The following is a 22,958-nucleotide window of genomic DNA, read 5'->3' on the forward strand; positions in this document are numbered from 1 at the left end:
TTTTTTAATGAGAATGGGGTGAGAGACAGTGTCGAAGGCCTTCCTAAAGTCCAGAAAAACTATGTCCACTGCTACCCCTGCATCTAAGGATTTTGGACCTAGTCATAGAAGGCCACCAGGTTGGTTTGAAAGGACCCGCCTCTAAAGAGGCAGGTTGCCCCTAAGCATAATCTCCCCTGCTCATGGACATATGCCAGGATAATTCTCTCAAAAAGCTTCGCCAGGATCGAGGGAAGACTAACTGGCCTATAGTTTCCCAGGTCCTCCTTCCTCCCCTTTTTGAAGATGGGAAACACGTTGCCCTCTTCCAGTCCTCTGGCACCACACCAGAGCACCATGAGTGCTCGTAAAGCCGTGCCAGGGGTCCTGCAATGACCTCAGCTAATTCCCTCAGCACTCTGGAGTGGAGATCGTCCGGACCAGCTGATTTAAATACATCCAGTCCCTTGAGAAGTTCCCTGACTAGATCCTCACTGACCCAAGGCCTGGGTGTACCTCCCCTGGGGCCGATCCGGTCCCTGCTCAGGAAAACGGAGGCAAAGAAGTTGTTAAATAGGTTAGCTTTGTCATCTGGTGTGACGACCAGATTTCCTAGCGTGCCTTGCAAAGGCCTCACATTACACAGTACCTTCTTTTTACCCCCTATGTATTTAAAAAAGGACTTCTTGTGTCCTTGATCCAGGTCCCTTGTCCCAGTTCCATCTCCGCCTTGGCCTTCCTGACTGCCCCCCTGCAGCCCCAAACACCCGCAGTATAATCTTCCCTGGTGATGGCCCCTCCCTTCCATTGGCTGTGCACCTCCCTTTTAGCTAGGAGACATTCCCGGAGAAAAACCAGCCAGATCATTAGGTTTTGCTAAGTAGGAATCAATGTTCCCTCTAAGGAGCAGCAGTCCATGAGCGCACCACCTCAGTCCGTGTGCGTGCAGCCTCAGTCCAGCGTGGGACTCTTACTGAAGGGGGCTGAGGGCTGGAGCCGGGGGCCAAGGGCTGAAGCCAGGGGCCAGTGGCTGGGGCCAGAGCCAGGGGCTGGGAGCCGGGGGCTGGTGGCTGGGGGACAGGGGCTGGAGCCGGAGCCTGGCACAGGCTCCGCCGGCTCTGGGGAAATGCTCCGCTCTCCCACATCAGGGCCGGGGAGTAGAGCACTTCCCCAGAGCTGGTGGAGCCCGCACCAGCCGCCCTCATCAGCCCCCATCCCTGCCTTGCCTCACCTTGGGGAGCAGCCGCTGCCTGGCCCAAGTGAGGCTCTGCCGGTTCCGGGACACTGCTCCGCTCCCCCTCATGGCCTCAGTGGCATGACCTGGAGCTGGCAGAGCCTCACTCGGGGCAGGCAGTGGCTCCTCCCCGAGGCGAGGCAAGGCAGGGATGGAGGCTAGGGTTGGTGGCTGACACAGGCTCTACCGGCTCTGGGGAAGTGCTCCACACCCCAGCCCTGATGCAGGGGAGTGGAGCACTTCCCTGGAGCCAGCGGAGCCCGCGTCAGGCTCTGGCTCCAGCCTCTCCTGGTGCGCAGCCTTGAAAAGGCTGCGCGCAGCCACACTGTTAGTTATGCGCGGCTGCACATGCGTGCACCTTAGAGGGAACCTTGGTAGGAACTTATTAAAATTTCAAAGCTAAGCTAACATTTTCAGTGACTACATTTGTACTGAGCATGCTCCCTTCTGGGGATGGAGGGGCCAAACAGGACCTTCCCTGCAACTGCTGCTTCTTGCTGCAGTGGGGCAGTTGTGTAGTTGAGTATCAGATCTCAAAGCAGGGATACGTTCTTTCTCTGTCCTATACACTCAGTGACTCCCCATCATCTGTGCAGATGACTGCGCCTGAACTGAAGCATGGAAAAGACAAGAGCCAGTCTGGAAACTTCAATGTAAATGCAAACGTGTATGTCTGTGTGTGTGTGCGGGCATGTGTGTATTATCTGTATATATTATATGTGCACCTATGTACATACATATACAATCTCCCAGAAATACATTAAATCACAAAGTCTTAGCATCAACATATTATACAGATTTGAACTGGAACCCTCCCTTAAAACCTTCTGGAAGTTCTGACATGAACCTAGATCAAGAAGTCGGTGATGAGCTCAAATACTGAGTCAAAGCATCTGTTAAATGTGCAGCAATCTGGAGTTGGATCCAAAAGTAAATCCTTTTCTAAACATTGCTGCTCCCTCCTATCTCAGAAGGTAATAAACCACAACAGACTAACCCATATACACATTTAAAAAACCTGTAACATTTCTCTTTCAGCAGCAGAGTTGATCAGAAAGTCATTTTCCTCTGCTCTTGTCCCAAGAAGTGTCTCACGATGGTCCACATTGTTACTGACGCATCCTGTCCGACTGTGGTCTGTGTGCAGGCTGTTTCCTGCCATTGGGGTGCCTGTGCTCACCAAGCTTCCTGTCCGAGATCGGTAAGGAGGAAGATCTGTCTGACTGGGAGATTCAGATTCTGCGCAGTAAGGGGGTGGAGGAAGATCAAACCAAGGGGGTCTGCTGCAAAATATACAAAAAAGCAACAAGTTACTGAAGACAATGGCATGTAGGGAGGAATAGTGAATTTTGTTCTAATTGATTATGAATTTTTCCCCCAACAAAGTGATAAAAAAACAGCAGCCCTATGATGCTTTCCATGGAAATGCCTACTGAGATGTAAATACAAAAGTTTAGGGGAAATTCATCCGTAGATGTTAAAACCATGTTCTGGTCAAAAGTTAATACTGACAATAAAATTCTGCCTAAATGATTTTTTCTGCTAATTTCAATTTTAACAGGGTATTCATTTTCTGTCCCAAAATGTTGCATCCCCTGCGCTGCCAATCACCTACCATGGACAACGGCTGCCATTCAGCAATGAATAAAAGCTTTTTCTGGGATAACAATTACATAGTGTGGAAAGCACCTAGGGATACTGACAGTAAGAAGACGGTATATACTTTTTAGATGTAAGCTCAAGGAAAAAAAACCTCATCAATACAGGAAGGTAATGGCTCGCGTGATCTACTATATCCAAACAAACAATAAATTGAATTCTACGCAGGACATTTCATGTTCACTCCTGGGATACAGCTTACAAAGCAACTGTTCTCTAAGTACAGACAATACTGTTAATGGCTTCAAAGAAACAGTTACTGTCAAAGAACAAGTAAAAGGGGAAATGAACGTTCCAGCAGGTTGATATTGGGATAAGGTACATTTAATTTTGGAGTTGCCTGCAGTTTATACCAGCCCAGGTAAGTAGCAATCATAATTTGGATAGCTGTCCAGTTAGTTGGTCTCAGTGAAGCTGCTAGTGGAAAGGTGTTGTCATTACAAAGAAGTCATCCTTGAAACAGAAACTACTTAACCAGTTTCGGCAAGAAAGTAAGTGAATAAATAGGCACGGAGAATCAATGACCCTCTCATCCCTACACTTCACAATCACTTCTAAGAAAAACTGGCAGGGCAACAGATAGAGGTTTCCCCTGCCATTACTTATGCCATATCTGTCATGTGCAGATTTACAAAGAGAAAAAAAGGCTGTAGAGGCATACGTGCTGTCCTATAAATAAAGGCAGTGTCCAAAAGGGGTGTATATCTGTATTTGTGTGTGGATGAGAAGCACTACTCAAAAAGTGATATGGGCTAATTGGAAAGAGACAAAGTATTTTGGAAGGGGTCACAAATGCTTATTTTTTCTTGTATATTTACACAAATGCAGAGACCTTACGCACCAAATGTCTTTGGAACAAACCAGCACTGTTCTATTCCTGGGTTATTGTGGTTCAGGCTAAATTTTTAAATGTGCTCAGGCCAATGGGGGAGGTGTCTAAATACCTTTCAAAATCTATGCCTTAGGGCCTCTAGCAGAAAAGCTATTTCAGAATTTTTCAAGCTTTGCTCCAGATTGGCAATGAGTAGCTAAAGAAGGGAGGGTTTTCTCCTTGCCATCTCTGTAGAATACAGCACTGCCAGGGGCACTGACTACTTCTGCTGAGAGTTGGCTTGACTTCAAGGGAGAGGTGTTCCAGTGCCTTGTGGCTTGGATCAGCCAGGTGAACATCAATGAGGATCTGGATGCCATGCATATCTAAATCTCCTTCTTAATATGTTCTGGAACCGGACCTGAGACTCACGTATTTTGCAGACTCAGGTGGAGGTTGGAAAGGGACATCTTCTCTCCCACTTACATTTGACGCAATTGGTACAAAACGTGTGCAGCTTCCAGAGTAGAGGAGTGCTATCAAGGTAATGATGCAAACACATGGCAGACACCTGTCTCAGTCTACCATTAGAATAACTTTGGTGATGAAACAATTAACTTTTGCACATACCTTTGGTCTAAAACAGCTTCTGAGTAGGATGGAGGAGAATCCAGATCCACTGGCCTATGATAGGCCTGGTTTGACATGTATTGAATCCCATTGTTCACATTGTAGGTGACGCTGCAATGATGTGGATGATCAAGGACAACCAGCCGGGACAGGAGGACAGGGTGCTGCAGCCGATGCACAGGCAGGGTCATGAGGTTGTTGCGCTTTCGCTGGTGGTGCAAAACCAAGGCAAGGAAGGCCACAACCAGCACAAAAATGACTGAACTGCCAATGATAGCATAGGTGATGCTGGGGTAATACAACAGCTGGTTCTCTGAGGTCACATAATCTTGGCCACTACCAGTCTCTGTAAGAGACAGAAAAGGAAAGGGAAAGCCTGGGATTAGCCGCAGTGGAGAATTCTGTGCTCATACTCAGCTGTGTTCTCTGATAATGCACCATGTGACATGTTGCCAGACTAGGCTTCCAACTGTGTTTTCTTTCTTCCTTTGAACTGTGGAAAATTAGTTTATTAAAAAAGTGCACACACCAATCAGAGATTGGCTGACAGAATCACTCAGTCCCCGTTGGCTGAGTTGCATGCCTATGATCTTCACAGATGTGTTCACACACTGTAGGCAAAGAGCAAACTGACTAAGGAAGAGGAAATACGTTAGATCCATCTAAAGAGACAGTGTTGCAGTGAATGTGCTGCAAAAATATCCTCCATCTGTACGCTTAACTGACAGTGATACTTTTTATGGATGGAAAAAGGTCAGAACAGGAACATGCATGCACAGCATTTTAACAGCATTTTTCTCCATTCTTCTCCTTATTTTATTGTATTTTAAATGTATTGAATCCGAGATGGAAAAGGCTAATTGTTAATATTAAAAATGCAGTTTCCAAAGCACTTTAAATTTACATGGTGTCTTATAACAAATAGTAACCTGTTTTTCTTCTTCAAAGACCTTACCAACTAGGGTAAAAGCAAGAGAAAATACTGGACAAGTTATTCTGTTATGGGTGGCTGTTGGAAGGATTTGCATATTTGGAAGGACAATTTCCTTATGAAATAACTTTCAAGAACAGATATGTTGAGGGCATTTGAGACAAAAATCAAGAAGCCTTCTTTATAGAAAAAAGGGTAGTAAAATAGAAGGTGCAAAGCCAAGGGTGCAGAAGAGATCAGGCAACACAAGGTGATGAATGCAGAGAACAAAATAGGGAAAAAGGGTGACATGATAACACAGTCAGACAAGGTCATGGGAGAACCTTGTTGGTTAGCTTCAGCGTCACGTGGCATTTGGGTAGGAAGTGGAACATGACATTAGCAACTGTCTTTTGAGCAAACTGGAGGAAAAAAGGGGAGAAAGGAACACCAGACAGGAAAAGATAGTAATCTGGGAAGTATATGAACAAGGATGTTATATGAGCAGATTTTGCAGCTATTAAAGGAAGGAACAAAAGAATAATAGATATCCGTATATAGCAACCGTCCTGGTTTGGCTGGCACACTCCAGGATTCTGTAGCCCAGTCCCAACTAGTTGGTCAAAAGTCCCGGGTCAGAGTCTGAAGGGGAGGTGGAGCAGCCTGGTGTACCAGGCAAGTGGCCAGACAGGTGTGGGAGCAAAGATGTGCCACGTGTGGGCGGGGTGGTGCCTGCTCTAGCCCACCTGCCTTGCTCCTGCTCTACCGCCTGCCTGGCGCACCATGCAACTCCACCTCCCCAGCAGACTATGGCCCTGGACTTTTGACCAGCTTGCCAGGACTGAACTACTGATTCCTGGAATGTCCGAGTCAAACTGGGATGTATGGTCACTCTGTATATAAGGGCTATGAAAAAGAAAAAGAGGTAGGGAGAGATGAAGTGACAAAAGGCCAGTGACAAGGCCAGGAATAGAACTAGATCTCCCAATTTCCATTAACTAAATACATTAAAATCTCACTTTAGTCCAGAACAATAAAAAACATTTATTTACTTTAAGCAGAGGGAAAAGACTAAGGTTCAAGGGGAAAACATCCCATTCCCTACCATAGGCTGCAGAACCAATGTTAACAGATAATTTTCCTCCTTGTTGTCTACTGACAAACAATATTATTGGCCACACTGGGCCCTGAGTGAGATGCTCACTGCGCAGTAGTGAAATAATACTGCACAGTAATGCGTCACAGCACCAACAGTGCTAATACGCTACTGCGCAGTAGCGTCACTTAAAGGCATTCTCCAGTTATTGCACATTTATTTATTACTTGATTACAGAAGTACTAAATAAATGTGTAGTAACCACAGGACAGTAGCATCTCATGTAGATATGCCCACTGTTTTGCAAACCTTGTAACAACCAGTTATGAATTTCCCCAGCATTTGGAGGGAAGGGAAGGGTGAGAAGGAGAATGCTAACATAGTACATGCAATTTCAAATAGGTTGAATTATCCCAGTATTGCATAGGAATGCTCACTGAATGTCTACCTCAGGATTTCTACGCTATGGCTCTCAAGTTGGTAGCTCACTTTGATAATAAATGCAACACACACTCTGGATGGCCACATTTAAAATAATTCCCCATTACTCAAAGAAGGCAATAAAATTGAAAAGTGTCCCATTCTTTACTTTTAAATATCCTAGTTTAAAAAAATAGATGTCTTAGGAGGAAAAAAGAGAGAGAGACAGGAGCTGTGCCAGAAATGAGGGAACATAATTATCGGCCGTGTTATCTGTGTCTAAAAATCTATTGCAGTTAACCAAATAAATCTGGTTTATTGACATAACCATCATAACCACAAACCAGAAAGTTCTTTCATGGGCTAATCATATTCCAAGCTTGCCATGGCTTCATTCCAAGTTTTCATGAATACCCACTGTCAGACTTCATTGAAGATCTTTACTCATGCTGTCAACACTGTGGACTGTCAAAGCTCTGATTCCTCTCCCCACACAAATGTGCTCAAGTGAAAGCTGTGAAAACCTTGAAATTAACAACCCACATTAGTTCTCTGGTTCAATAAAATGAGCCAGGGAAAGTTTGTGTGAAGAGTCTCAAAGCAAAGCAGAATAGAAGGAAGAGGCAAAGGAATTTACATGCATTAGTAAAAGTAATTACAGCTCATCACATACAGCTGCTGCTTCTCTAATCCACTCCCTAATTCACAAACTGAATGGATGAGTTCATGTCATATTACACACGCAAAGGGGCTACAGGGAGGACAGTGATAGGCAATTAACACAGCTCCGCTCTAATTTGGACCGGAGAAAAACAAAAGAATCCTGCTGAAAACTCCTGTTCCTTTACCAATGCAGAGTATCTTTCTCCTTTTCTGGGAACAGGCCTTCCATGTGGGGAATAGGGCTCTGCCAAAACATGATTACTTAGGCCCTATGCTCCAACCACAGCATACCAGAGTGAACAGGAGTTACTCAACTTTTGTGATAGAAGAACAGAACCCCAGCGCCATCTTTCTTTATCCATAGTTTAACTTTCAGTTATTTTTGGAAGACGTGATGCAACAGGAACTTCCTGGCATTCCACCTTCGTGGCAGTGCTGGTTTAACACAATAATCGAATCTAATTTTCCTGACCACCCCGTGGCACTAACCTAAAGTCAGTAAACCCAGAGCATGTCCTATCATATAAGCCTGCCATTGCAGCTTAGTTGGCAACCTTTGAAAAGACAGTTTCCAGTTCAAATAAAGATTAGAAAAAACAAGCATCCCTTAAAGGTCATTTTCCAAAACAACACTCCAGACAGAAAATTGCTATATGTCTTAAAGCAAAACAAGGTACACATGACCTTTCTACAACTCTGCTACAGGAGACATTTACTGTAGGTTTTCTTCCTGCTAAGCTGGATCATGTTAAAATATGCAAAGAATTTCTGATGATTTTTTTTCTCTTTTGTCAAGAAACATTTGCAGAGGAAAAGAAATGTGTGATTGTTGTTCATCCAGCATGTTGCAAATATATTTCTTGAGAGATTTCTAATATATGTAAGTACTTTACCCAGTAAAATATTCAGTAAGAGAAAGCCATTCATAGTCCTTTTTCAGAGGAAGGATTTAAGATAGCAACCCACTCATAATATCAGTGCACGACGTTTACCCTTTAAATTGAAAAGAAAACTTCCCACTAACTGTAGTGCACGAAGTTGCTCGTTATAGATGTGAACACACAGATCAGGGGTGTCAAATCCTGTGGGCAGGATGAGTGGCGTGGGGCTGGTCCACTGTGCACCATGTGGGTAAACTCAGACCCAGGGGGACCACCAGAGGCTGGGTGATGGGGCTCTGTAGGCTGGGTATCTTTGACACCCCTGCTATAGATGGTGCTTCCAGGTATCACCAGAGTTATAGTGTATGTGCAATACTGGGATTGTTAGCAGTGTCTGCTATATGAATTTTAGGAGCATACACACTGTATATCAGTTGTCTCTAACCTGTAAGTAGGAGATCATCTTTGGCATTTAAAAGCAACCCAAGATCTACCATGTGCCACTGTGCCCCCCGCCCCCCAACAGGTAAGTCTGTGGGGAGGAAAGGGGGGGCAGATCGAGGCAGAGGGAGAAAAAATTATTTGGGGGCATGCCTCCGCAGCAGGTAAGTCTCACCCGGCCAGGGCCCCACTCAACTTACCCCTGCTCCTGCCTCTGCAGCACTGTCCCTCACTGCAGGGGCCTCGATCTAGCCCCTACCCCTTCCCCCCCCTATAGACTGACCTGCTGGGCTGGGGCGTGCGTGTGCATGTGCGTGCACATGGGCACTCAGTCCCCCTCTCCCCAGCCTTGGATTTACTCCAAGAAGCTCAGAGATATACTGCAAGAGGTTCCGAGATCTACCTGTGGATCGAGATCTACTGGTTAGGTGACTACTGCTGTATATAATGTATATGGCAGGAAGGTATAAGGGCCCTGAGAACATATTGGCTGGATGTGAGCACGATAGGTGCTTAGAAAAATATATGACTTTTTAGTTCTGCTCTAATAATTTTCTGCAAATGATTACATACTGCAGAAGTTGCTGAACTAAGTTTCTTGGTAATGCAGTCATCTTTCCTGAGCGAGAAACAGGTATAAGTCCAGGCAGGTTTATAAAGCTGTGTCTGTTATACTGTTTCTTGCAATTCACAAAAATCAACCAGGCAGGCTGATTTAACCCAAATTCATGGCATTTTATTCTTTCATGGCTTTTTCTTAAAAAGAGCTATGTTTTCTGATAGCACCAGGTACAAACAGTTTATCAATGCCACTTATGCCTATTAAAACTTTATTACCTGGGAAATGCTGAATATGCAGACTAGAAATTTTTGAGTGCAAAATGTGTTTTGAATAATTTAGGGAAAGACTGATAACAGAAACATTATGGTTTGTGCTCAGAGGACTATTTTATTGACTGGGAACAAATTCACAGTCTCAAAGTTTTTCTTAAAAAAAGATCTGAGAGTAACTACACTAAGACTGTCAGACATTGGGATGAGGGGCTATTATTTTATCTTTTGCAAGCTTCTACTCAAGCCTGGCTTTTTCACACTTCATCAGGGAAGGAGCTTTTGAAATATATAATCTGACCAGACATCTGTAGCATTAATGAACACAAGTCACGGTCTATCTCCAACAAAGACAGTACTGTAACAACACATTTAAATTCCAACCGGTTAAAAAGCATGGCTACAGCTCAGAAGGTTAAAGGAGATGAAAATCAACTACAGGCAAGCAGAAAGTGAGTACATTATTACTTATTATTTGCACTGCAGTAGTGCCTAGAGGCTCCAATTAAGACCCCAACCTCCCAGATTTCTCATCTTTGCACGATTCCATTAAAACAAATCGGACATGAATTTTGTCCACTGAATTGTCAAAATGCTCACTATTCTGGCAATGTCCTTTCAGCAGCAATTTCTATATCTATGTTTTTGAATGCTACCAAATAAGTGTCAACCAAGTGGTACAACACTTTCATGTATTCCACAGTCATTCCCTACCTTCAGTTTCTTCACTCTGAGCATGATTTTATTATGGAGTGAATTGACTTTAGTAAAAATGGAGTGGACACATAACAGCCTTATTTTAGACTCAGTTTCTCTCTTTCATCGTACAGTTACCCACAAAAAAAAAATCTCTGTCGGTTTATGCTGGACTGATTTCCTATGGAATAGGTGTCATGTGTCCTCTCTCATATTCTGTTTCAACTCAGGGACAGCAATTTACTCTATGTAAACTGGCTCCCCTTACCAACTAGTGGCAATGTCTGTAACAGTGTTACCCCTGTGAGATGTATTCCTTACTATGGAATAAATTTACCACAGAATACATTTGGGGATAAATTATTCTGCAGTAAACCGTTATACAATTTTCACCTTAAACCCTAAAGGAATTGAGATTTGTTTCCAACAGCACTCAAAAAAAAATTCTGCCTGAAACAAATGCCTCTTTCTGTTTTTCACCTTTGCAAACATGGAAGACCAGTTTCATTAACAACAGAGGTTGTATCCTTGGGAGGAGCTAGCCTTTAGCTGGAGAAGTAGGCACTAAAACATGCGCTAGAAAAAAAAAGCAGTATCTGCCAGCAACTTTGACTTCAGTCACTCTCTCAGCTTCTGACTCAGGCATTTTAAAGTCTACCTCCTTCTGTTGGGTAAAAGGCTGCAGTACAGGCTAGCACACAGGGAACTGAATTGGGGTAGACTGACAAGACCTGGATTTTATTCTGGTCTGACAGAGATGACTGACTTTTAGCAAGTCAATTTGCCTCTTTCTGCTTCTGTTTTCCCACCTATGTTTTCAAAATATAGTGAAAAAGGTATACCTAGCTCTTATTATACTATTACTCTCTTCTGTTTTGTTGTAACTCCCTCCCACAGGCAGATCATGGATAGTCCTGGGAGATGACATTTGCACTTCTCTGCACCAGCATTCTGAAATCCAGTCCCATACCTCTCAGCATGCAGGAGGACTCTTGGTTCATTTTACCATGTTCTTTCACAGCTGAAAGAATTGTATTAGCTAAGGGCTGGGCAGCAGTATGCAGTTTCCTTTCACATACACCAGGGTTGGCAACCTATGACCCACGAGACAGATTAGGCCCATAAAGGGACTGGATCTGGCTCATGGAGGTCCAACCCGGCCCACATTTTGTTAAGCATACACTGATTCTCAGTTGTTTGAACCAGTCGGTGTTTTGCTGATGGTGTGATGATTGCCTCTGGCTGCTCCATCCAGCAGGAAAGGCTGTTCTTTCTCAGTGCAGTCACTGGAGCAGCTGGAGGGAAAAGGTTGCCTGTGGCATCAGCCAGGTCACAAGCTATGGCCCGCATTAATAAAAGGTTGCTGAAAGTGTACATCAGGGATCAGCAAAGTGGACGCCAGAATAGAGATGCACATCCCTGCCTGCTTAAAAGGAGAATGCCATCAGGGGGAATGGAGGCTTTTTACGTACCCAATATTTTTCTTACCGCACTACCTAGGCACCCCAGCAGACATTATTATTTTGGCTGTAGCAAAAAAAAAAAAAAAAATGCTACAGACACATATTCAAAGTCCCCGGGCAGGAGTGTGGCAGAAGCTACCATCTCCGGTGAGAGCCCATCAGCAAGCCAGAAAGGTTCACAGAAGGGCTTGTAAGTCCTTTAAAATTCCAAGAGCCACCTAGGATCTGGAAACACCGCTACCTGGAGCCCTGGGATTCTGGGCTGCAGGTGGGCTCCTTGAACATCCCAGACCAGCTGCAACCCAGAATCTCAGAGGTGCCCCTGGGAAGGGGAATGACCTCCTCTCTCGCAGATCAGTTAGTTACTCTCATTCTTTGCAAAGGGCAAGGTACATTCCCTTGCACAGGACCAGGATCACCCTGGCTCACAGCAGCTAGGACTAAGCTTGCAGCTCCAGTTTGTCAGCAGGGGTGAGGGTATGGACAGCATGACCTCCTCCTCCTCCTTACAGGCAGCTTCAGGCTGTTTGACAGCCCTGGTGGGGGGAGGTAGCAGTGCCTTCTGGGATGCTGGAAGACCAAAGGAAGCCCCATCACTTGTTGGGGCATATGCCACATGTTCAAATAAAGCTTGATACAGACAAGCCACAAAGATGTTCTGCATTAAACAAGTAACATATTTGAAGCAGGTATGCCATTTTTGTGACTTGTTCACCATTCTTATTGGGTGATAACTTACTTTAAAGTATATCATGCCACATATTATTGTGTGATTGTGCTAACTGTGTGATAAATGTAACACCTGCCAGTGGCCTAGAAGCCATTGGCAGGGCTAGGATTCCACTGAGCTAGGTGCTGTACAGATGCAAAGCACCACCTTAGAGAGCTTATAGTCTAAGAATAAGACAATCCAGGGAGCACAAGAAAACAGTGAGACAATAGTAGTCAGCCTGGTTGGCAGTAGTCTCTGTACATCTGAACCTGTGCTTTAGTCCTGTAAGATTTAAACCTTTATTGTCGTGACTGTTCATTAGAAGAGTACAACTTGCAAGTTTCTGCAACTGATGAAAGAGCAGCTGACCCATCATATTAACTATCAAGGCAACACAATCACATGACCCCTTTTTCATCTTAGGCAAGGTAGGATAATTATTCCACATACTTCTTGTATCCCAAGTTAAAATGTAAAAAAGCAGAGCAGTGAAATGAGCAAATAAATTGAGAGTGAAGAAATACTTTGCTGCAGCCATGGCAACTCAAGCCCTAAAATTAACCCATGTGCTGTAAAAAAGCCTGAAAAGCCAGAATCTGCTATCAAGCATGGAAACAAGGAGCAAGCCTTTGCACCTGGGTGGAGGCCAGAGAGGAAATTAAAGCATTACTTTAAAAAAAGAAAAAGAAAAAAAAAAGGGAGAAAAAAGGAGTATTTTTCTTCTTTCATGAGTAAAAGCAGCACTTCCTGGATACATGATAGGCCAAAGACTAGTGATCTGACTATAAATACAGTCAGAATTGAAAATATGCACAAAACCCTGGAAAGAAAATAAAAAGATGAAAACTCTTCTACAAATGTTCTCTCAACTTTTAACAGGGAGAACTTGAGTTGCTTCAAATTCTGTGCCCCCACTTTTTTTCTTTATAAAATGTTGAAATCATCCAGAAAACTGGCAAGACTTGTTTTCCTACATTTTTTAAGCCTGTCTTTTCTGCAATACACAAAATGATGCTGACTGGTGAGACCCTAGTACAGTATTTTTACCACCAAGTAACTTACATCTGTTTTGCAACACATGGTTTTCAAGGTGCATCACCATGTAAAATGCTTTTCTATATTTTAAGCATGCAGTGAGACAGATGTGGTAATTTGGCCAAGCTTGTATCTGAAAAAGAAAAGTCTGTATCCTTTTTGCAGGGCAAAGATGATGCTCTCAGCTATGATGGCTAGAAAATGGTAGTTAGAGGTTTTCTTCTGGGAATTGGCTTGTAGGTAAAGTAGATAAGTATTAAAACAATGGTCCAGGGCAATGGTAAGGGTTAACTGATTTCTAAAATGCCTGTTTTGTGACAAAGTTTCCTCAAGGCCCACTGTGTCTGACACAGGCAAGCAGCAAATAGACACACAGGCTGTGATACTGAAGACATGTACCACGCTGTTTCATAACATGAGATAAGGTGGAGCCAGATCACAGTGCCCAACTGCAAAGCCCTTGGGATTTACAGTTTTGGGGAACAGACCAAATTAGACCAAATTAGAAGATTAGCCTCTGATCTCCAGGCTGCTGACATCTGACTTTCAAGAGACAACCTCCGGGCAAAGCTTGAGTACTGGCCAGACCTACCTTCCTTCTGCTGACAGTCCTGGGGCTGCTAGATATAGAACTGTTTGCATTATTTTTATCTGCTATCACTATGTATCAATAAAATTTGCTTATTATCAAATAGAAAGGTCATGGTCAGTCTGAGGATTTTGGGTCCACCCAGAACAAGGGATCTGGGTCCTAAATCCAGTGCCAACAAACTGTAGCCAAAATTTAAGGCTGCCAGGAGCAGCCTAGGTTTTAGCAACAAACTTAGGTCGTGCACCTGGGTACAGAGAGTTGTAACAATTACATGGATATACTTTGATATAGATGTAAGCTAGTACAAAGCATCTGTTATGTATGCATGATATCACAGTGGACTGTGTAAGTATAGCAACCTGCTCCAGCCTTAACTCTACTCTACTTAGGGTCAAAGTTAGGGTGATTTAACTATGGAAGTGGCATCACTACAAGATCATGCAGGTGCAAGACTTATATCATAACAGCTGATGCATGCTTCTGAGCAGCAGCTCTCCCTTTCCCTTTTACAATGACTAAAATGGACGTTTATTCATACCCTGGGTTACAAATCACACTCGTAATCCGTGTGCTAGAGGGCCAACATACATTCTGCAACATGGCTGCTTTCTTCAACTTACGGACACTACTCTAGTGAAGAGCAGTAAGTAGTATTTCTCTGCTCTGAGGACAGGGAGTGTGGAAGAGGTTGTTGTGAACTCAGGTAATGGGGGTGCGGGGGCAGACAGAGTCTTTCTTGCTATGACCTGGGCTCACCCACAGGCTGGAGGCTCCCATAATGGAGTCCCCTCGTCACCCTTACTCCCATGGAAGATGCTACTGCTTCAACAGTTGGCTAACCGCATAACTGCTGCTGACTTTGAATGTGGAATGTAAATGTAAAAGCCTTAATTAGTTGGCAGCTGAAAGAAGGTTAATGCAGTAGCAGCTGACTACAAAGCATGGCAAGGGGGAGTGAGACTGATGAGGGGACTCCTGCTTCCAGTCCAGGCAGCTACAGTTAGCAACCTCTGGGTGAGCCTGTTCTGATCACATCCCTCTGCCACCATTCCAGCATCTGGTTCATGCCCTAGTCACACACCCCTAGTTGTGCTACTGCCTCTGCATTGTCTGCGTCAAGTCACATCAAGCATTCCCAAAATGCAGCGGAGAGAACAAAAATGCCAGAATGAGGAACTATTTACCTGGCTGGCTGATCTGTAACCCATTTTGCATAATGCAAATTAACTGGAAACTCATGAAAAGATGTAATGCAGAAAAGGTCTGCACCAGGGGACTTTTTGAGATCACAGTGTGATCTCAACTATGAAAGAAATGCTTCAAATTTGGGATCAGGAGGACAAAAAAAGGTAACAGGCAAAGAGACAGGTCTCCATGAAAGAAGAGCCATGGAATCCAGATTACTGAAAACCATTTTAGTTCTAAAAGAAAAATCAGGGATTCAGAAGATTAAAAGGGGGAAAATGTGTTGATGGAAAGGTTAGTTATGAATTCAACCCATAAAATCCAGGAGGACACAAGATTATTCTCCCATATCAGCTTGAGCCAAAAGCAGAACGTGCAAGTGGATTTTTCACTGAATAACTGTAGGAGCAGCCAATGAATAAATCCATTGTCCTCTCTTTCATAAAAAGCTAGTTAGTATCCCAGAACTTTGAGGTAAGCAAGGTCTTGGAGGCAGGCAAGCTTGTTCCTTGCTTTCTACCACTGCCAGCATGCTCCACCCACTGTGTCATTTCAAGTCCACTCTACTTTCGAGTCTCTAGAGTAGATCAAGTCAAAGTATAAAAGAAAACAAGTCACTTGCCAAAATTAAATGCGCGGAGAAATTTACTGATCTGTGATGCTGCTGATTTCAGAATCTAAGGACCAAGGCAGCCTTTTAGCTAGGAGGGAGAGTTGACTGCTCAAGAGCCCACATTAACTAACATGATGGAACTGTTACATCTCCATAATCTGGTAGCAACATAAATTAAATTGCTCTAATTTTGACTCTGAATGAAGTACAACTAAAATTGAAAGTATTTTGTTACATGTGCATTGCTACAGAATCACTCGTAACAGCCTATACTGGCATGGCATTGCTATCAATGCAACTCTATGCCTGCCTATACCGGGGGTGCTCAACCTCCAGCTCAAAAGTCCATGTCATCTGGCCCATGGGTTTCCGGACAGATTTGAAAATGTAGTAGAGGGAGAGAAGTGATAGTATTAATTACAGTTGTCCTGCTGCCAAATTTCTGGACCATAGGGAGCCCTGTGCACTAGACTGAATTGGCGTATGGGCAGATTTGGCATGCGGGTTTGGGCTGCACGTGGTGTCAGGCTGGTGTGGATAAAATGCGGATCACACCCATAGATTGAAACTTGCACTGGATCTGGCCCATGGACTAGTGCCACACCAATCATTTGGCCCACAGGGCCCAATGGTTGAGCACCATTGGACTATACCATAAACCTCTGTGGGAAGTTGGTACTTTAGCTTACATAGCTTTCCCTTCTAGTCATTTTAATTCATGGGATGGTAAAAGTTATCCAATCAAAACAGATAATATAAAAATACATATCTTACTCCATTTAAATATAAAGCATGCAAACTTCTAGGAGGAGGAAGAAACCACACACTCTTCATCCATCAACCTGGTTTCTTCAAAGAATTCCACATCAGAAAAGTACAGATGCTTTATTTGTCTTGGCATGATTTAAATCTATATGCCTATATAAATACACAGTGCTTCACTGAAAAACCAAAAACTTGCTGCAAAGTCGTAACAGTTCTATCACACGGAGAGTTTTTAGGGGGATGGGGTGGGTGAGAGGACATACATGACACTCAGCTAAAAACTGCAATATAAGTTCCTCTCAGGCATTGTGTTAGCAGTATGGACAGTTGATGTATTGGAAGGATAATAAGCTCAGGGAGCTACAATGCAAGGGTTTACTGAGCCTGCAGAGTCAGCTGTGCTTGGCTAGGAATACTTTTAGCTTAAAGTATAATTTAGATACACTGTAGAGTGTATTTTAATCAGCTTTTAAATGTAGTCTAATCATTCAAGGATTGTATTCTAAAGGAGACACAAAAACTGCTAGCACAGTCTATCAATTCTGACTGGTATTTTATTTTCATGCACCGCTTCCAGAAATGAGAAAAGGAAAAGATACTGTCAGATAAGCAGTCCATATGGCTTCATTCCCTAAAGATAGTGTCCTGGTGATTTAGAGCCCTCTAGTGCACCATGACCACAGGAAAGAATCAAAACAGAAAATAGAGAGAGACAGTATCTATTAGGTCATCTAGTTCTTCTGCAACCAGTCCCATCAGTCATATTAACTTCATTTATTCATAGGATATATTTGCTATTCCTGAGCTGCCATCTCTAGCCAGAAAGTTTGCAGGAATGAGGGTTTTGGTCTTGAAAACCAGCCAGGATCCTAGACCCCATTTGTGCTGCCCACAAAGAGTGCAGAGCTGGCAAGAGAAGAAAGCAAAGCCACAACAGACAGGTAGAGTTGGTGGATTTGGAGGATGCTAACAGCGAGTCAAAAATGCAGTTCTAAAAGTGAATATGCAAACAGCATCATGACAGTCCCTAGTCATTAAATTGCTCAAATTTAGTATCACAGATGCTTAGTGTGCAAGTAAAACTGTTATTTTTCTTGATGACAGACTTGCAAATTCAGCATGGGACAGGAAAATCAAGTAAAAAATTCTTGCAAACCCCTTCCACTAGTAAAAAAAAGTTCTTGCAAACAAACCACACTGTGTCCTCAGCAAAGCTCAAACATAACACGAGATCAATGTTGTTTTAGATCAGCATAGCCAACTGTGTGTAAGTTTACAGACAGTCCATAAAGAACAAGCCTAAAAATGTCTGTGTATAAAGTCTGTAAAAAAAAAAATGAAGCCCCACCCCACCCCTCTGCATGTGTGTCTGCATTGGGTTATTGGCCTGTACCACTGCTTGCCTTGCAAGCAGGCAGATAATAGGGATTTTGGGTAGGCAGATGGGCAGAATGGGTTTGGCAGAGGTAAGGTTGCAGGGTGGGCATGGGGGGTAACATCATGATCAGGGTCAGGGGTGCCCGGGGTATGGGGGAAATAGGGGACCCTAGGGTGGGGGTAGCATGATGTAAAACCATCAGGCAGGGATGGCAACCCAAGATTTTTTTTCTATGTTATTTACTTTTTTACTATGTTAGTGTTAAACCTCTAAATTTGAATCAGAGCCTGGCAGAAAAAAAACCTTTATGTTATGTAAAACATATGTCAGTAAAAAAAATTGTGGTTGTCACTAAAAAAAAAAATGGTCTTTGTTCTGCAACTGTGTTTTAGGTCATCCTTCCAGCAAGCCTTGTCTAGACTGAACCCCCTGCAGCAAATGTTTAAACCAGACATACCATGCATTGCTCTTATCATTGAGAAATACATATCTTGCCCTTTTGATATATATATAAACACTCCATATTCATGCCAGCTGCCATGTAGAGTAAATCATGCATTTCAATGTAATGCTAAACAAGGTACATTCAGATCAATAAGCAAGTTAACTATAATAACCAGCTGGCATCATGAGAGAGTTGAAGCTGTTTGGGCACTAAATTAGACCCGACTAAACAGGACAATCAGGTGATCTTTACAAATCTTTACCATGTGACCATGCCCCCAAAATGGGAACTGGCTGGCTAGGCAGCAATACAACAGTAAAGGATCCATGGGTTATAGTGGATCAGAAACTAAACAGGAGGGAACTACGTGATGCCGACTGGGGGGAAAAAAGCACAAATCTTATTCTGGGATGTATTAACAGGAGCAGTGTGTGACAGATATAGGAAATAATTATTCTGCTCTACCCAGTTGTAGTGAGGCCTCAGTTTAAACAGTGTCTGGTTTTCTGTGCCATACTTTAAAACAGATATAGGCAAACTAGAGAAAGTCCAGAGAGCAAGAATGATATAAATATTTAGAAAACCTGAGGAAAGGTTGTAGGTTTGTTTAGTTTAGAAAACACAAGACTGAGGCAGAACATGATAAGTCTTTTACTATGTAAAAAGCTGTTTATACAGGGGATAATTATTGATTGATCTATCTGGCTCTTTGGGAGGGATGAGAAGAAATAAACCTAATCTGCAGCAAAAGATGTAGGCTGGATATTAAGAAAAACTTTCTAACTCTTTGGGTCCTAAAACTTAGGACTAACTTATCTAGAGGTCTTGTTGAATTTCCTTCACTGGAGACTAGATGCACCTAACAGGGAGCTCAGGTTTTCCTGAACTGGGATCTGCCTCAGTGCAGCAGATTGGACCAGATCATTCCTTGAGGTCCCCTTCCAGTCCTGCTTTTCTATGAACCTATGAACACAACAAAGTCATTCAGAAATTGGCGAATATAATGGGATGTCTCAAAATGCACAGAAGACCTGAAACCAGGAAGCAGTTTTAGCCTAAGCTGAATGGCAGAAGTGGAGTACCTTCTTGATAAACAGAAATGTGATCAACATGGGGAAAAAATTAGATTTCTCTGAAAAACACACTGTGGCTTTCACTTGCAATTTTTCTTCCTTACTGAACTGCTTATGATTCATCTGGATTATTTTTAGGAAAGAAGAGTACATTTATGTGATAGCTCCAATGCCCCAGTCACTGCTACCTTTTTTAGAGCCTATACATTAAGAAGGCTTGGGTCTGGCCACTGCTGGGAGATCTTCCTCGGTGTGGCTGTAGGAAGTCCTCAAATGAGATGGGAAACACAGGTTCCTAGTACTTATAAAGAGGTCCAAGAATTCTTTAAGCAATTATAAGATGTACAATTGAGAGATACATTTCCATGTTTACCAAATTCTATAACCTAAAAACTTTCCCTGGAGCTCATTTAGTGTATTTCTTTAACCATGTGCTGTTAAACAACTAACATAGGTAGTGAATGCATATGTGCCCCAATGCAGTGCTGTACAGAGGTACCCAAGCTAACTCATTTTTGGAAGTAGCATAACTATGTTAGTTCAGGACTCCACCCAAATTAATATATCATGCTTCTGAGGGATTCATTAGTGTGAGTACAGTGACACATTAACACAAGTGTTTTGCTTCTGGCCCCTCAACCAGCTTATTCAGAGTTAGCTTAGTCTTTCTACAAAGCACCGCATTATGCCATGTAGATACACTGTAAACATGGGCCTCCATTCCAGTGATGAGTAAAACAATTTCTATGTAGGTGAATCATAGAGTATTGCTAGTTTCATAGCGTTTTAAAATAAATTTACTATTTATCCAGCTATTTTAGAATATCATTCATGCATTTCAGGAGGCAAACTTAATGCTTTTACATTAGGGCTTTAGCTCAACCAACAATTCAGATACAAATCATCATAAGCAGCACAGAAGGGAGAAAATGGAAAAAGCATAATACTTTGCATAGCTACATCAGCTTCCATCAGGAGAAAAAACTGCTTCGCTAAGATGAATTATGCTTCACAAAAATCACAGTGGAGTGAGTAAGAATTATGCACCTTTTAGAGATGTGGGAAGAGAGGCAGAAAGAGGTTAAGTGACATGACATATTCACATGAATCCAGAAACTGGGACCTCAAGAAAAACACCAGTCTTCACAACATTTGTAATAAAAATCATGAAACAAGGCATAAGGTGCACCTCTAGGTAATTGGGGAAAATCCGGGGCAAAAACATTTGGTCAGCTGCAGAAGGGGTATCAAACTCATCTGGCCCCACAGGCTGGATGAGTGGCATGGGAATAGCTTGGGGGCTGGCCAGGCCTATGGACCCTCAAATGTGACCTAGTGCACATGGTGCCACATCGCAAGTGCTGTCTATGGCCATGGGTTCAAGCTGTGGTGCTAGACTTCTTCCCGAGTACTGCTGGGGCTGCAGCACTGCTGCTTTTGCTCGGTAGCTTGGCAGCCAGGTGGGCGTTGGAGCTCCAGAAGCACCGTGGCTTATTCCTACAGCAGCAACCAAGGGCTCAGGCAAAAGCTGCAGTCCTGGTGCCCCAGCAACACCACAGGAAGAAACCCAGTATCATCCATGTTTGGCTGCCACTGCAGCAACAAACCACAGTGCCAGGCTTGTTTCCCAGGTGTTACTGAGGCTTCCAGCACTGCAGCTGTCATCCAGCCACTTGGCTGCCAGTGTGGGAAGATTCCCCATCCCAACTAAGGGCAGACCAGGCTCTTTGGGCTGGATCCATTCCATGGGCCCTATGTTTGAGCTACAGCAACATAAAACTACTTCTTGCCTTGCTTTGCCTTCAATGGGATTTACAATTAGATAGATAATGCAGGGTAGCCATTTTCTTTAAAAGGCAACCCCTTTGTAAATTAATGAAGATATGACTATCACCTTATCAAGAGATTGCAATTTTACTTTCAAAATCCTAAGTAGGATGATGAATAAAATCAACTTCTGCATCTGAAGTAAACTGAGATCAGTTAACATCTTATTAGGAAATTACTTGCTACACATCTTGCTATTCCAGGGAAGCTTCTTATTGCCCCATTTTGCTATCACAGCTATGCTCAATTGTACTAACAGGGCACAAGAGGGAGATGGAAAAAATAGGGAACTTTGTTTTTTGTTGCTGACTTTGAAGAAGAATAGCTCATAAATCAATCATGACTAAACTGCTGTGGTCACAGCTTTACGTGGTTTTTACTCTATCTATGGTAGGCACACTGTGTGCACAAAGAAATCTGCTTTTACATAGAAGTATCCAAAGCATTTGAAATGATATAAAAATTATTCTGATTTGTTATAACTGTTAGCTACAATTAAACACGTCAGCCACAATTTATTTATTCTGCATCCTTCGTAAGAATCTATTCATTTTCTTTTCCCCAACAGCGACAATAGACTGACCTCTTGTTCAAGAGATCTTTAGTTGTTTTACTACAGGAAAGAAAACGGAACTGGAGTATATACATTGCATCTCAATTTTTTTATCATAATTAGTAATCTTGGGTTAACAACAGAGCAATCAAAGATCAAGTATCTTGTCCAGTTCATAATATTTTGGGTCACAGGTCCCAAGAGTTTTCCACAACCACACTGAGACTGGGGTTTTAAAATTTCACAGTCTCATTCTCCCTTGTACATGTATACACTCACAATAAAGTGACATGTCCATTGACTACTAGTTGATATTCTACTTCCTAATGAATATGATTAAGTGCCTGTTGTTTCAGCCAGCTAATTCTACTGATAACCCAATACCAAAAAAAGGTTTATTTTAGGCTTAACTGAAAGTTGCAATAGTTTCTGCTAAAATCACTTATGTAAACATAAAACAAACTTTGAACCAAAAAGGTACCTGGGAGGATGATTTCCCAACAGACTACCTCTTCCTCATCACCTGTCATGTGGAGCCTTCTCTCTCACTACAACGGCCTCATTGACAACTGACCGGCTATAAGAACTGAGAGAAGGAAGAACAAGACTATTTTATAGCTTCCTAAACAGCTCTTAAGATTTGACTCAACAAAGCCCTGGCTGGAATGATCTGGTTGCGGATGGTCCTGCTTTGAGCAAGGGGTTGGACTACATGACATCCTGGGCTAGGGACAGACGTTCAAAAAGCTTGAGTCTGAACTGATTCAATCTTTGCAGGTTAGTCTAACCTGCCTAGGTTGAATCAGTTTGCAACTGCATAGACTTTCCCTCTGGACTCAAGAAATGCAGGCACATGCCTGCAGTGGCTCAGGCTAGAGGCCAAGGGGCACTCGAGCAGCCCTCCCTTCATTTCCACAGTGCTGAGCTGGGGGAGGGGGGGGGGGTTGGTGACCAGGCCCCGACAAGATGCTCTGATTAGGGAGGGGTGTAAACCCCTGGCCTGTCTGCACCATCCCAGGCTTTTCCCCATTCACTGCTCAAGGGGGAGGAGTGTTGCCAGACCCCA

General features: G+C 43.1%; 1 protein-coding gene across 1 annotated transcript in view; it reads right to left on the reverse strand.

Annotated features, from left to right (window-relative positions):
• Positions 1-1,602: 1,602 nt before the first annotated feature.
• The window catches only part of LDLRAD3 (low density lipoprotein receptor class A domain containing 3), a 187,581-nt gene continuing 166,225 nt past the window's right edge, over positions 1,603-22,958 (reverse strand). The window contains exons 5-6 of the mRNA XM_019519955.1: positions 4,314-4,659; positions 1,603-2,496 (exon numbers count right to left, since the gene is read on the reverse strand). Coding sequence (XP_019375500.1) covers positions 2,223-2,496; positions 4,314-4,659 — 620 coding nt within the window. The 3' untranslated portion in view covers positions 1,603-2,222. The remainder of the gene's footprint in view (positions 2,497-4,313; positions 4,660-22,958) is intronic.

Source organism: Gavialis gangeticus, unplaced genomic scaffold, assembly GCF_001723915.1.
Source record: "Gavialis gangeticus isolate Ggan-Ray unplaced genomic scaffold, GavGan_comp1, whole genome shotgun sequence".
In the NCBI taxonomy this organism is placed as follows: Eukaryota; Metazoa; Chordata; order Crocodylia; family Gavialidae; genus Gavialis; species Gavialis gangeticus.